Source organism: Triticum aestivum, chromosome 3D (assembly GCF_018294505.1).
Source record: "Triticum aestivum cultivar Chinese Spring chromosome 3D, IWGSC CS RefSeq v2.1, whole genome shotgun sequence".
NCBI lineage: Eukaryota > Viridiplantae > Streptophyta > Magnoliopsida > Poales > Poaceae > Triticum > Triticum aestivum.
In genome coordinates, this window is record NC_057802.1 from 177,098,583 (window position 1) to 177,110,519 (window position 11,937).

The 11,937-nt window shown below is 47.2% G+C and overlaps 1 protein-coding gene across 1 annotated transcript; it reads right to left on the reverse strand.

Moving 5' to 3' along the window:
* Nucleotides 1-10,645: 10,645 nt before the first annotated feature.
* Nucleotides 10,646-11,639, reverse strand: LOC123074454 (protein MIZU-KUSSEI 1). Its single transcript, XM_044497302.1, has one exon. The coding sequence runs from the start codon at nt 11,526-11,528 to the stop codon at nt 10,695-10,697; it is 834 nt and encodes a 277-aa protein (XP_044353237.1). The 5' UTR covers nt 11,529-11,639; the 3' UTR covers nt 10,646-10,694.
* Between the last annotated feature and the right edge of the window lie 298 nt (nt 11,640-11,937).

Sequence of the window (11,937 nt, forward strand, 5' to 3'; positions counted from 1 at the left end):
TATTTCGAGATTAGGATTTGTCACTCCGATTGTCGGAGAGGTATCTCTGGACCCACTCGGTAATGCACATCACTTAAGCCTTGCAAGCATTGCAACTAATGAGTTAGTTACAGGATGATGTATTACGGAACGAGTAAAGAGACTTGCCAGTAACGAGATTGAACTAGGTATTGAGATACCGACGATCGAATCTCGGGCAAGTAACATACCGATGACAAAGGGAACAACGTATGTTGTTATGCGGTTTGACCGATAAAGATCTTCGTAGAATATGTGGGAGCCAATATGAGCATCCAGGTTCCGCTATTGGTTATTGACCGGAGACGTGTCTCGGTCATGTCTACATAGTTCTCGAACCCATAGGGTCCGCACGTTTAAAGTTAGATGACGGTTATATTATGAGTTTATGTGTTTTGATGTATCGAAGGAGTTCGGAGTCCCGGATGAGATCAGGGACATGACGACGAGTCTCAAAATGGTCGAGACTTAAAGATCGATATATTGGACGACTATATTCGGACATCGGAAAGGTTCCGAGTGATTCGGGTATTTTTCGGAGTACCGGAGAGTTACGGGAATTCGTATTGGGCCTTAATGGGCCATACGGGAAAGGAGAGAAAGGTCCCAAAGGGTGGCGGCACCCCTCCCCATGGACTAGTCCGAATTGGACTAGGGAGGGGGGGCGCCCCCTTCCTTCCTTCTCCTTCTCCCTTCCCTTCTCCTACTCCAACAAGGAAAGGAGGAGTCCTACTCCCGATGGGAGTAGGACTCCCCCCTTGGCGCGCCCTCCTCCTAGGCCGGCCGCCTCCCCCCTTGCTCCTTTATATACGGGGGCAGGGGGCACCCCAAAGACACAACAATTGATCTCTTAGACGTGTGCGGTGCCCCCCTCCACCATAATCCACCTCGATAATATCGTAGCGATGCTTAGGCGAAGCCCTACGTCGGTAGAACATCATCATCGTCACCACGCCGTCGTGCTGACGGAACTCTCCCTCAAAGCTCGGCTGGATCGGAGTTCGAGGGACGTCATCGAGCTGAACGTGTGCTGAACTCGGAGGTGCGGTACGTTCGGTACTTGGATCGGTCGGATCGTGAAGACGTACGGCTACATCAACCACGTTGTGCTAACGCTTCCGCTTTCGGTCTACGAGGGTACGTGGACTACACTCTCCCCTCTCGTTGCTATGCATCACCATGATCCTGTGTGTGCGTAGGAATTTTTTTGAAATTACTACGTTCCCCAACAGTGGCATCCGAGCCTGGTTTTATGCGTAGATGTCATATGCACGAGTAGAACACAAGTGAGTTGTGGGCGATATAAGTCATACTGCTTACCAGCATGTCATACTTTGGTTCGGCGGTATTGTTGGATGAAGCGGCCCGGACCGACATTACGCGTACGCTTACGCGAGACTGGTTCTACCGACGTGCTTTGCACATAGGTGGCTGGCGGGTGTCAGTTTCTCCAACTTTAGTTGAACCGAGTGTGGCTACGCCCGGTCCTTGCGAAGGTTAAAACAGCACCAACTTGACAAACTATCGTTGTGGTTTTGATGCGTAGGTAAGAACGGTTCTTGCTAAGCCCGTAGCGGCCACGTAAAACTTGCAACAACAAAGTAGAGGACGTCTAACTTGTTTTTGCAGGGCATGTTGTGATGTGATATGGTCAAAGCATGATGCTAAATTTACTGTATGAGATGATCATGTTTTGTAACCGAGTTATCGGCAACTGGCAGGAGCCATATGGTTGTCGCTTTATTGTATGCAATGCAATCGCCCTGTAATGCTTTACTTTATCACTAAGCGGTAGCGATAGTCCTAGAAGCGTAAGATTGGCGAGACGACAACGATGCTATGATGGAGATCAAGGCGTCGCGCTGGTGACGATGGTGATCATGACGGTGCTTCGGAGATGGAGATCACAAGCACAAGATGATGATGGCCATATCATATCACTTATATTGATTGCATGTGATGTTTATCTTTTATGCATCTTATCTTGCTTTGATTGACAGTAGCATTATAAGATGATCCCTCACTAAATTATCAAAGTATAAGTGTTCTCCCTGAGTATGCACCGTTGCGAAAGTTCTTCGTGCTGAGACACCACGTGATGATCGGCTGTGATAGGCTCTACGTTCAAATACAACGGGTGCAAAACAGTTGCACACGCGGAATACTCAGGTTAAACTTGACGGGCCTAGCATACAGATATGGCCTCGGAACACTGAGACCGAAAGGTCAAGCATGAATCATACAGTAGATATGATCAACATAGTGATGTTCACCATTGAAACTACTCCATCTCACGTGATGATCGGACATGGTTTAGTTGAGATGGATCACGTGATCACTTAGAAGATTAGAAGGATGTCTATCTAAGTGGGAGTTCTTAAGTAATTTGATTAACTGAACTTTAATTTATCATGAACTTAGTCCTGGTAGTATTAGCATATCTATGTTGTAGATCAATAGCTTGCATTTAGCTCCCTGTTTTATTTTTGATATGTTCCTAGAGAAAACTAAGTTGAAATATGTTAGTAGCAATGATGCGGATTGGATCCATGATCTGAGGTTTATCCTCATTGTTGCACAGAAGAATTATGTCCTTGATGCACCGCTAGGTGACAGACCTATTGCAGGAGCAGATGCAGACGTTATGACCGTTTTTGACAAAAGCTCGGTATGATGACTACTTGATAGTTTAGTGCACCATGCTTTACAGCTTAGAATCGGGGCTTCAAAGACGTTTTTTGAAACGCCACGGAACATATAAGATGTTCCAAGAGTTGAAATTTGTATTTCGTACTCATGCCCGTGTCGAGAGGTATGAGACCTCTGACAGTACTTTGCCTACAAGATGGAGGAGAATTGCTCAGCTAGTGAGCATGTGCTCAGAATGTCTGAGTACTACAATCACTTGAATCAAGTGGGAGTTAATCTTCCAGATAAGATAGTGATTGACAGAGTTCTCTAGTCACTATCACCAAGTGACAAGAACTTCGTGATGAACTATAATATGCAAGGGATAAACGGAGACGATTCCCAAGCTCTTCGTGATGCTGAAATCAACGAAGGTAGAAATCAAGAAAAGCATCAAGTGTTGATGGTTGACAAGACCACTAGTTTCAAGAAAAGGGCAAAGGGAAGAAGGGGATATTCAAGAAGAACAGCAAGCAAGTTTCTACTCAAGTGAAGAAGCCCAAGTCTGTACCTAAGCCTGATACTAAGTGCTTCTACTGCAAAGGGACTGGTCACTGGAAGCGGAACTGCCCCAAGTATTTGGCGGATAAGAAGGATGGCAAGAACAAAGGTATATTTGATATACAGATTATTGATGTGTATTTTACTAGTGTTCATAGCAACCCCTCGGTATTTGATACTGGTTCAGTTTCTAAGAGTAGTAACTCGAAACGGGAGTTGCAGAATGAACAGAGACTGGTTAAGGGTGAAGTGACGATGTGTGTTGGAAGTGGTTCCAAGATTGATATGATCATCATCGCACGCTCCCTACACTTTCGGGATTAGTGTTGAACCTAAATAAGTGTTATTTGGTGTTTGCGTTGAGCATGAATATGATTTGATCATGTTTATTGCAATACGGTTATTCATTTAAGTTAGAGAATAATTGTTGTTCTATTTACATGAATAAAACCTTCAATGGTCATACACCCAATGAAAATGGTTTGGTGGATCTCGATTGTAGTGATGCACATATTCATAATATTGAAGCCAAAAGATGCAAAGTTAATAATGATAGTGCAACTCATTCGTGGCACTGCCGTTTAGGTCATATTGGTGTAAAGCGCATGAAGAAACTCCAGGCTGATGGGATTTTGGAATCACTTGATGCTTGCGAACCGTGCCTCATGGGCAAGATGACTAAAACACCGTTCTCCGGAACTATGGAGCAAGCAACAGATTTGTTGGAAATCATACATACAGATGTATGTGGACCGATGAATGTTGAGGCTCGCGGCGGGTATCGTTATTTTCTCACCTTCACAGATGATTTAACCATATATGGGTATATCTACTTGATGAAACATAAGTCTGAAACATTTAAGAAGTTCATATAATTTCAGAGTGAAGTGGAAAATCATCGTAACAAGAAAATAAAGTTTCTACGATCTAATCGTAAAGGAGAATATTTGACTTACGAGTTTGGTCCTCATTTGAAACAATGCGGAATAGTTTCACAACTCACGCCACCTGGAACACCACAGCGTAATGGTGTGTCCGAACATCGTAACCGTACTTTATTAGATATGGTGCAATCTATGATGTCTCTTACCGATTTACCACTATCGTTTTGGGGTTATGCATTAGAGACAGCTGCATTCACGTAAAAAGGGCACCATCTAAATCCATTGAGACGACGCCTTATGAACTGTGGTTTGGCAAGAAACCAAAGTTGTCGTTTCTTAAAGTTTGAGGCTGCGATGCTTATGTGAAAAAGCTTCAACCTGATAAGCTCGAACCCAAATCGAAGAAATGTGTCTTCATAGGATACCCAAAGGAGACTGTTGGGTACACCTTCTATCACAGATCCGAAGGCAAAACTTTTGTTGCTAAATTCGGAATTTTTCTGGAGAAGGAGTTTCTCTCGAAAGAAGTGAGTGGGAGGAAAGTAGAACTTGATGAGGTAACTGTACCTGCTCCCTTATTGGAAAGTAGTTCATCGCAGAAACCGGTTTCTGCGACACCTACACCAATTAGTGAGGAAGTTAATGATGATGATCATGATAATTCAGATCAAGTTATTACTGAACCTTGTAGGTTAACCAGAGTAAGATCCGCACCAGAGTGGTACGGTAATCCTGTTATGGAGGTTATGTTACTAGACCATGATGAACCTACGAACTATGAAGAAGCGATGGTGAGCCCAGATTCCGCGAAATGGCTTGAGGCCATGAAATCTGAGATGGGATCCATGTCTGAGAACAAAGTGTGGACTTTGATTGACTTGCCCAATGATCGGCGAGCCATTGAGATTAAATGGATCTTCAAGAGGAAGACGGATGGTGATAGTAGTGTTACTATCTACAAAGCTAGAATTGTCGCAAAAGGTTTTCGACAAGTTCAAGGTGTTGACTATGATGAGAGTTTCTCACTCGTATCTATGCTTAAGTCTGTCCGAATCATGTTAGCAATTGCCGCATTTTATGAAATCTGGCAAATGGATAAACAAAACTGCATTCCTTAATGGATTTATTAAAGAAGAGTTGTATATGATGCAACCAGAAGGTTTTTTCAATCCTAAAGGTGCTAACAAAATAAGCAAGCTCCAGCGATCCATCTATGGACTGGTGCAAGCATCTCGGAGTTGGAATATACGCTTTGATAAGTTGATCAAAGGATATAGTTTTATACAGACTTGCGGTGAAGCCTGTATTTACAAGAAAGTGAGTGGGAGCACTACAACATTTCTGATAAGTATATGTGAATGACATATTGTTGATCGGAAATAATGTAGAATTATTCTGCAAAGCATAAATGAGTGTTTGAAAGCAGTTTTTCAAAGAAAGACCTCGGTGAAGCTGCTTACATATTGAGTATCAAGATCTATAGAGATAGATCAAGACACTTGATAAGTTTTTTCAATGAGTACATACCTTAACAAGATTTTGAAGTAGTTCAAAATGGAACAGTCAAAGAAAGAGTTCTTGCCTTTGTTACAAGGTGTGAAATTGAGTAAGACTCAAAGCCCGACCACGGCAGAAGATAGAAAGAGAATGAAAGTCATTCCCTATGCCTTGGCCATAGGTTCTATAAAGTATGCCATGCTGTGTACCAGATCTATTGTATACCCTACACTGATTTTGGCAAGGGAGTACAACAGTGATCTAGGAATAGATCACTGGACAGCGGTCAAAATTATCCTTAGTGGAATAAGGATATGTTTCTCGATTATGGAGGTGAAAAAAGGTTCATCGTAAAGGGTTACGTCGATGCAAGTTTTTGACACTGATCCAGGTGACTCTAAGTCTCAATCTGGATACATATTGAAAGTGGGAGCTATTAGCTAGAGTAGCTCCATGCAGAGCATTGTTGACATAGAAATTTGCAAAATACATACAGATCTGAATGTGGCAGACCCGTTGACTAAACTTCTCTCACAAGCAAAACATGATCACACCTTAGTACTCTTTGGGTGTTAATCACATAGCGATGTGAACTAGATTATTGACTCTAGTAAACCCTTTGGGTGTTGGTCACATGACGATGTGAACTATGGGTGTTAATCACATGGTGATGTGAACTAGATTATTGACTCTAGTGCAAGTGGGAGACTGAAGGAAATATGCCCTAGAGGCAATAATAAAGTTATTATTTATTTTCTTATATCATGATAAATGTTTATTATTCATGCTAGAATTGTATTAACCAGAAATGTAATACTTGTGTGAATACATAGACAAACAGAGTGTCACTAGTATGCCTCTACTTGACTAGCTCGTTAATTAAAGATGGTTATGTTTCCTAGCCATTGAGATGGGTTGTCATTTGATTAACGGGGTCACATCATTAGGAGAATGATGTGATTGACTTGACCCATTCCGTTAGCTTAGCACTTGATCGTTTAGTATGTTGCTATTGCTTTCTTCATGACTTATACATGTTCCTATGACTGTGAGATTATGCAACTCCCGTTTACCGGAGGAACACTTTGTGTGCGACCAAACGTCACAACGTAACTGGGTGATTATAAAGGTGCTCTACAGGTGTCTCCAAAGGTACTTGTTGGGTTGGCATATTTCGAGATTAGGATTTGTCACTCCGATTGTCGGAGAGGTATCTCTGGGCCCACTCGGTAATGCACATCACTTAAGCCTTGCAAGCATTGCAACTAATGAGTTAGTTGCGGGATGATGTATTACGGAACGAGTAAAGAGACATGCCGGTAACGAGATTGAACTAGGTATTGAGATACCGACGATCGAATCTCGGGCAAGTAACATACCAATGACAATGGGAACAACGTATGTTGTTATGCGGTTTGACCGATAAAGATCTTCGTAGAATATGTGGGAGCCAATATGAGCATCCAGGTTCCGCTATTGGTTATTGACCGGAGACGTGTCTCGGTCATGTCTACATAGTTCTCGAACCCGTAGGGTCCGCACGCTTAAAGTTAGATGATGGTTATATTATGAGTTTATGTGTTTTGATGTACCGAAGGAGTTCGGAGTCCCGGATGAGATCAGGGACATGACGAGGAGTCTCGAAATGGTCGAGACGTAAAGATCGATATATTGGACGACTATATTCGGACATCGGAAAGGTTCCGAGTGATTCGGGTATTTTTTGGAGTACAGGAGAGTTACGGCAATTCGTATTGGGCCTTAATGGGCCATACGGGAAAGGAGAGAAAGGCCCCAAAGGGTTGCCGCACCCCTCCCCATGGACTAGTCCGAATTGGACTAGGGAGGGGGGGCGCCCCCTTCCTTCCTTCTCCTTCTCCTACTCCAACAAGGAAAGGAGGAGTAGGACTCCCCCCTTGGCGCGCCCTCCTCCTAGGCCGGCCGCCTCCCCCCTTGCTCCTTTATATACGGGGGCAGGGGGGCACCCCAAAGACACAACAATCGATCTCTTGATCTCTTAGCCGTGTGCGGTGCCCCCCTCCACCATAATCCACCTCGATAATATCATAGCGGTGCTTAGGCGAAGCCCTGCGTCGGTAGAACATCATCATCGTCACCACGCCGTCGTGCTGACGGAACTCTCCCTCAAAGCTCGGCTGGATCGGAGTTCGAGGGACGCCATCGAGCTGAACGTGTGCTGAACTCGGAGGTGCGGTACATTCGGTACTTGGATCGGTCGGATCGTGAAGACGTACGACTACATCAACCGCATTGTGCTAACGCTTCCGCTTTCGGTCTACGAGGGTACGTGGACTACACTCTCCCCTCTCGTTGCTATGCATCACCATGATCCTGTGTGTGCGTAGGAAATATTTTGAAATTACTACTTTCCCCAACACAACCAACCCTCCACGGGGTCCTGTTTAACCAGCCCCTCCATGAGGTCCTGTTCAACCAGCCCTCCACGTACGGGGTCCCTCCATCGGCTACTGTTCATCCACCTCCACGCCTCCTCAATCGGGGTCCTGTTCATCCAGCGGCAACGGCCTCTACTACCACGGGATCCTGTTCATTCAACCCCCACCGGGAACTGTTCATCCAACCCCCACCACAAACTGTTCATCAAGAGGCAGCTTCGATCGGCTTCAATTAGCAGCAGTAGGGAAGGACTCACTTGGGTTCAGTTAACAGCAAGTGATTGATCGGGGTTCAGTAACATAGCTAGTGCAATCGCTCGTGTTCAGTTAGAACCCAACGCCTCGCTCGGGTTTAGTTAGAGAGCAAAGCCTCGCACACACGCGCGTCCGTGTACGAGAGAAATGCGCAAACCTCCGTGCATCGCTTGGCCCCGACCACCCACCGTAACCGGGAACTCCCCGATATTTTCCTCGCCCTCGCTTCTACCATGATTTTTTCCGTCATGGACGGCCCAAAGAATGTCATGCAGCTGCGTCTCCGGCCCGCCTAGGACGAAAAGCCCATTTTCTGTCATTATTTTTTGTCATAGAAGTAGGAGCCCACCACATCTATGATGATACCGGGTTTTGTCAAAATTATCGTCATAGAAGTGTCATAAGCATGACAGGAAAAAATTTAGTTCGGCCCAAAATGTCACGGATGTGTCTTTTTTTGTAGTGACTCTCTGTTGCCTGTTGCAATTATTTTAGTCTTACCGAAATGTGAAATCGGTCCCACCGAGTTTGCTTGACCAACTCTCTGTTTGCTCCTTGTTGAAATCAGTCTCATCGAGTTCAAGTAGTCGGCTTCACCGAGATGAGGTTTTACCCTAGCCCTAGCACATCGGTCCCACCGAGTTGTTTCAGTCGGTCCCACCGAGATTCCTAACATTCACATTTTGAACTAAATTGCTCTCACCGAGTTCTTCTATTCGGTCTGACCGAGTTGGGTCAAATATGTGTAACGGTTGGATTTTGTGTGGAGGCTATATATACCCCCTCCACCCCCTTCCCCATATGTGAGAGAGCCATCAGAACGCGCCTACACTTCCACTAATCATTTTCTGAGAGAGAACCACCTACTCATGTGTTGAGGCCAAGATATTCCAATCCTACCACAAGAATCTTGATCTCTAGCCTTCCCCAAGTTGCTTTCCACTCAAATCATCTTTTCACCATATCCAAATCTGTGAGAGAGAGTTGAGTGTTGGGGAGACTGTCATTTGAAGCACAAGAGCAAGGAGTTCATCATCAACACAACATCTATTACCTTTTGGAGAGCGGTGTCTCCTTGATTGGTTAGGTGTCGCTAGGGAGCCTCCGACAAGATTCTGGAGTTGAACCAAGAAGTTTGGAAAAGCAAGGAGATCGCCTACTTCGTGAAGATCTACCCGAGTGAGGCAAGTCCTTCGTGGGCGATGGCCATGGTGGGATAGACAAGGTTACTTTTTCGTGGACCCTTCGTGGGTGGAGCCCTCCGTGGACTCGCGCAATCGTTTCCCTTCGTGGGTTGAAGTCTCCATCAACGTGGATGTACGATAGCACCACCTATTGGAACCACGCCAAAAATCTCCGTGTCATCATTGCGTTTGCACTCTCCAAACCCTACCTCTACCTTCATATGCAATGTTTTACTTTCTGCTGCTACACTCTTAGAATTGCATGTGGAGGTTGATTGCTTGACTTATGCTAAATTGCTAAAATCTGCCCACAACTAAAATTGGGAAAAAGTTGGATTTTTATTTGGTCAAGTAGTCTAATCACCCCCCTCTAGACCTACTTTCGATCCTACAGAGATGGCGAGGTCGATGATGCGGCGGTACTCAAATGGCTATAGCCACTTCGACCATCGGAGGCTCAACCTTGTAGTGGATGGTGATGGTGACTCTCTACGGTCAAACAGTGAGGGTGGCACGCCACCGCATTGCACATGTCGCAGACCAAAGAATGACGAGGGGAGGCGGATATTGACTATTGGTGGCGATGAATAGGCGTGGTCTCAGCCGGCGGCAGTGGTGGCTATGCCAGCGAGGGACCCAGGGCGAGGGCTTGATGGCAGCGGTGACAAAGATCGGGGTCTTGCCCTTGGAGGCTGGCGGTGAGGAGGCGACCGGATCTGGAGCCGATTTTTTTCAAGGGGAGGTGGTCGGTGAGGACAACATGACATTCCAGGGCGCGCTGCGGCTTGTGCTTAAAATGGAGAGCCGCCATGGCTAGCAGATTGTCGGAAAATGGATAGGTAGGGGAAATGTAGGTGGTGTGACGTATGCATGAGAAAATCGTTCGAGCGATGAAGTACTGGAGCGAATGATTGCTCCATGATGGATTCGTGGGCAGAGGTGTGTGTGGAAATTTGCGCATGACGTCGCATAACTATTTTTGTGTCGCGTGCGTTTGCACCGGGGCGAACGTCGGATGTATAACATTTTCCTTTATAAATAATATCAAACGAGAACTCCTATTCTATCAATTTGCAGTTAAATTTCACATTTTGCTACATTTTGTTCTTATTTTAAACATTCTAGGCTAAAATAATAATAAGTCACTACAATCTATGCACACATACGTAACATAAACAGAGAAGGCTGGGGGGAGATGATAAAACAAATCGAAGAGAAAAATAAGGGTGGAGGAGAATAAGATTAACTAATCAATTCCTAACGAAGAAGATGGTGAGCTCCGGCCCGGTGGCGGTGCCCTCGGGATTGTACATGTAGTACGTCTCAGAGTCCTTGGATCCCACGACGCGGTCGAAGTGCCCGCGCATGTACGTGAGCTCGCCGTTGGCATGCGCGGCCACGTCGTCCGGCAGCACGCCGGCGCCCATGGACGTGGCGTACAGCAACCGCATCACCCGCTCGTCCTCCTCCGTTGCCTCCCGCCGAGACGCGTACCCCACGCTCTCGCCGTTCACCTCCGCCGACCAGGTCGGCTCGTCCAGCAGCCGCCGTTGCGCCGGCGACGCTTCGCCCGCGTGCTGATGCTGGTACTGCTGCAGCTTGTCGCACTCGAGCGTGACGCGCACCATGCCGGCCGCGCTGACGTCCTGGATAAACTTGGCCGTCGGCACGCACATCTCCAGCAGCAATCCCGGCGGGCTGTCCGGGCTGTCGTGGAAGGCAATGGTGATGCGCGACCGCCGGCGGCCGTACAGCGTCCCCGTGGTGCGCGTGGAGCCATGGAACTGGTTCCTGACGAGGCTGGCACCGTTGAGGCTCGGGAGGTGGGGCAGCGACGGCATCCCACGGCAGGACGGTGCCGGGAGAATTGGGAACGAACGGAACGCGGCGCGCACCGAACGCATGAGGCGGGCGGGGCGGGACCGGTGCTTCCCGTGCGGGTGCTTCTGCGGCGGCGGCGGGGGAGGCGGGTGCCGGAAGACGGGGATGTTGGTGGCCGGCTCGGGCCATGGACTTGGGATGGATGTGGCGCCGAGGAAGACTGGCTCGGCGGTCGCGGTGGGTCGTCGCGGAGGCTGTGTCATGTGGTGGTCGGCGCTGCCAGCGGCAGCGCGACGGTCTGGCGGGGTGCGAGGATGGTGGCGCGGCGGCGGCGATGGTGGGTGGGCATGTGGGGGGAAAAGAGACGTGCGGTTGGGGAGGGACGCCTTGAATAGGCTTGGCGCCAACGGGTCTATTGGCCCTGCGTGAAAATAGCTGGCGCCTGTAAATGTTGTTTTGCTTAGACTTTCTCACTTGAGCCCGAATAACAGAAGACAGTTAATCGGGGCACTCCAGTGCAATCTTGAAAGTGGGCCGGTCGCACCGCAGCCGCACGATTAGCGTGTCGTCAACCGCCTGATTGTCCCTCGTTGACTTTGTCTTCCACCATCGCGAGATCCTCAAAATTCCCCCCTTCTCTGCTAGTAGTTCCTGCACCACCGCTCGTCCCCG